Source organism: Etheostoma spectabile, chromosome 8, assembly GCF_008692095.1.
Source record: "Etheostoma spectabile isolate EspeVRDwgs_2016 chromosome 8, UIUC_Espe_1.0, whole genome shotgun sequence".
Taxonomy (NCBI): Eukaryota; Metazoa; Chordata; class Actinopteri; order Perciformes; family Percidae; genus Etheostoma; species Etheostoma spectabile.
The window spans coordinates 30,610,736-30,611,350 of NC_045740.1; the positions used below are offsets into that span (position 1 = coordinate 30,610,736).

The 615-nt window shown below is 47.6% G+C and overlaps 1 protein-coding gene across 2 annotated transcripts in view; it reads left to right on the top strand.

The window, feature by feature from the left end:
• Positions 1-615, top strand: part of LOC116693370 (NACHT, LRR and PYD domains-containing protein 12) — a 16,082-nt gene that overhangs the window by 10,636 nt on the left and 4,831 nt on the right. For both annotated transcript variants that reach the window (XM_032522292.1, XM_032522293.1), the window contains exon 10: positions 1-615. This exon is cut by the window's left edge and continues 787 nt beyond it; it is cut by the window's right edge and continues 402 nt beyond it. In XM_032522292.1, coding sequence (XP_032378183.1) covers positions 1-615 — 615 coding nt within the window.

Consider the following 615-nt stretch of genomic DNA (forward strand, 5'->3'; position numbering starts at 1 on the left):
GGAGCAGGCCAGCAGAATCATCTCCCACATCAAGACATCACAAAGCCTCCATATCATGTGCCACATCCCAGTCTTCTGCTGGATCACTGCTAAAGTTCTGGAGGACGAGTTGAAGACCAGAGAGGGAAGAGAGCTGCCAAAGACCCTGACTGAGATGTACATCCACTTCCTGGTGGTTCAGGTCAAACTGAAGAACGTCAAGTACAACAGAGGAGCTGAGACAGATCCACACTGGAGTCCAGAGAGCAGGAAGATGATCAAGTCTCTGGGAAAACTGGCTTTTGAGCAGCTACAGAAAGGCAACCTGATCTTCTATGAATCAGACCTGACAGAGTGTGGCATCGATATCAGAGCAGCATCAGTGGTCTCAGGAGTGTTCACACAGATCTTTAAAGATGAGAAAGGACTGTACCAGGACAATGTGTTCTACTTTGTCCATCTGAGTGTTCAGGAGTTTCTGGCTGCTCTTCATGTCCATCTGACCTTTACCAACTCTGGAATCAACCTGCTGCCAAAAGCAAAATGGTGGTCTAATCCATTTAAAGACAGAACTACACCAACATATCTCTACCAGAGTGCCGTGGACGAGGCCTTACAGAGTCCAAATGGACACCT